Source organism: Sinocyclocheilus anshuiensis, unplaced genomic scaffold, assembly GCF_001515605.1.
Source record: "Sinocyclocheilus anshuiensis isolate Anshui unplaced genomic scaffold, SAMN03320099.WGS_v1.1 scaffold2877, whole genome shotgun sequence".
NCBI classification, from domain to species: Eukaryota; Metazoa; Chordata; class Actinopteri; order Cypriniformes; family Cyprinidae; genus Sinocyclocheilus; species Sinocyclocheilus anshuiensis.
This window is the reverse complement of record NW_015536644.1, coordinates 43006-45814: the sequence shown is the minus strand read 5'-3', so window position 1 is coordinate 45814 and position 2809 is coordinate 43006. Positions and strand designations below refer to the sequence as shown.

The following is a 2809-nucleotide window of genomic DNA, read 5'->3' as shown; positions in this document are numbered from 1 at the left end:
TCACGAATTTGTGGAGGTTTATTCCTTTTCACTGCATCTCATGTTTTTAAATGCAGTCTGTGTGAATGGTGCTTCGGCTCTTTGGATTAAGCAATGGATAAATACATGATGCTGTTTTGTTCATAATTGTTTATGCAATTTACTATAAATTATATTTGATTTATATTTGAGTTAATTTAGATTTTTATAGACAGTTATTTCCTTGCGTTGACAATTTAAATGCGCTTTTATTTTGCTCACTGCGCCCTCCTGTGGCCTCAGGAGACAAAAGTTTCCTTAAGACCTATTTAATCTGCATTTAAAAAATTAGAAATTAGATATTTGTTTAATTTTAATTGTGTTTGATTTGTTAAAACAAAAAATATTTGTTGTCTCAATAAATTGGGTTAATTTAAAAATACAGTGGTTAAATGTAAACATTTTTTTTTCTATTGCTCTTTGGTTATAAAAGGTTATAAAAAATGTCAATAATTATCGATACCGAACGATATGAAACCTATCGTTGATACATTTTTTGTAGCTATATCGCCCAGCCCTAGATTCTATATATAGGGGCGTTTCCTCCGAGGAGGCAAGGGAGGCAGTGTCTCCTCGAAAAATTGGATGAGAAAATAATCGATATTACAAACATAAATCGCAGATATTACTAAATATGGCATTAAAAGTATAAAAGTCACTCGTTTATGATAGAGCATAATATGAAACTATATACTTTTTATTTATATATATATATATCATATCACACAGCCCTAAGGCCTAATATAAATAACTTGCACAGTTATAGATATATAGATATATATAGAGAGAGAGAGAGAGAGAGAGAGCAAAAATCAGCGAACACTGTGGAACCAATAAGAAACTTCGATTGTTTGTTAGCGAAACGAAGAAAGTTTGGAGGCACGGCATACACCTTGATGTAAAACAAAATAAATAAATGACACAAAGTTTAAATAAAGTAAAAATCAGCAAACACTGTGGAATCAAATAAATAAGAAACAAATGCTTAAAAAAAAAAAAAGTACAAAATCACCTTAGATAAACAGCAACAGTCAACAGGCTTTTCAAAATCCAAAATATTGCCAAACAGGTGCTTTTGATCTGTGATGCGACTGTCATTCGGCACGCTGCATTGAGCAAAATGTAAAAATTGTTCAGTTTATAATTGTAGTGTCTGTTCTCTAACTGAACTAAATGATTTTTACTACTATAAAAAAATCAAAAAGGCGGTGGCGCGGTGGGCAAGTGATGTAACCAGTGTTGCGGCTTAACATCGGTAACACCGACTATCACAGCAAACCTAATGTAGTCCCAACAAAAAATTGTTAACTTAAATGTTACAAATTTAAGTCCATTATGAAATGAAGTTGTGACAGAAATGTTCAAAAATTACTTCAGCTCATTTTAACAATTAACTTGAACAAGCAGCTTCTTTTTTTTTTGAGTGTGTTATTGAATATGTGTGCTATCTTTCCGTCTTACTAATATTCATCTTTTAACCCAGAGCCAAGGACAATTTCACCTTTAAGTGCCACAGGTCCAATGGAACCAATACTGCCACACCCCAAGATATTTATGCTGTGAGTGTTCTAGGTTTTGTGTATTTTTGAAATGCAGTGGATTGCTTGGGCATTTAGTCTAGTCCGAGTTTATGAAAGACAATATTCAGTAAATAGTACTTGTATAATAAACAGAAACTGTAGACTTGCTGTGTGTTTCTCTGTTTTAGGTGAATGCTATCTCCTTTCACCCTGTCCATGGCACTCTGGCGACAGTAGGATCTGATGGGCGCTTCAGTTTCTGGGATAAAGATGCCCGCACTAAGCTGAAGACCTCTGAACAATTAGATCAACCAATAACGGCTTGTTGCTTCAATAACAATGGGAACATATTTGCCTATGCTTCCAGCTATGACTGGTCTAAGGTACAATCTCAATACACATGTAACATTTTGTGTTGACATACAAAAAGTTATTGTGGTATAATAAGTATTATAGTCAGTTAGGATATTTCATAGATTAAGCTTCACTTAAGCTCCTATGGTCAATTTCATAGGAGTGTATTTTAAATATGAAGAGAATATATACATTTATGCAATATTTATGCTTTTAAACATGCATAAGAAATAATTTATTCAGCCTTTTACCAGCTTGGATTCTCCAACCTAGATTCTCTCAGTGTCAAATAGAGTTGAAGGTTTAACATTAAAACACAGAGCAGTCCATGGGTTGCCTGATTGACTAGTCAGCTAATTGTTATGACAGAAGCCCTGTTTATTATACTGGATTTAGCTCCAGCTGACGCCAATCAGATGCTTTCAGAGGGAGCGCTTACATAAGATGCATTCTTGTGTTCAAAAATAGCCAGACAGGGTGCAGCAAAATGAAACCAAATCCAGGGGTCTTGAACCATGTTGGTTCAAGTTGAACTTGGCACACTGTCATTGGTTGTCAATGTTTTTATCGTTCAGCTGGGGGGGAAAAAGTTCTGAAAGTGGTTCAATGATATTGTTACTGTAATTTAAAGTTGGGGTGTTTTGCCTTTATGATTTGGTATAATGCTGGTTACTTGGAACTGACTGAAGTTCTTATGTTTCCATCCTTTTTTTTTAAAGGGGTCATCGGATGCCCATTTGATATAAGTTGATATGATTCTTTAGGGTCTTAATTAGGGCTGCACGATAAATCGCATGTGATATTTAACGCGCATCTTGTCAGAAAGCCGGTTCTGTAATCAGCGGTAAATCTCCATCACGTGCGTGCTTTCACATTGAGCAGCATTAACTACACAGAGCCGTTGTTCACTGACGAGC

General features: G+C 34.9%; 1 protein-coding gene across 6 annotated transcripts in view; it reads left to right on the top strand.

Moving 5' to 3' along the window:
* Nucleotides 1-2809, top strand: part of rae1 (ribonucleic acid export 1) — a 21428-nt gene that overhangs the window by 12652 nt on the left and 5967 nt on the right. For all 6 annotated transcript variants that reach the window (XM_016441352.1, XM_016441314.1, XM_016441328.1 and 3 more), the window contains exons 10-11: nucleotides 1502-1577; nucleotides 1727-1921. In XM_016441352.1, coding sequence (XP_016296838.1) covers nucleotides 1502-1577; nucleotides 1727-1921 — 271 coding nt within the window. The remainder of the gene's footprint in view (nucleotides 1-1501; nucleotides 1578-1726; nucleotides 1922-2809) is intronic.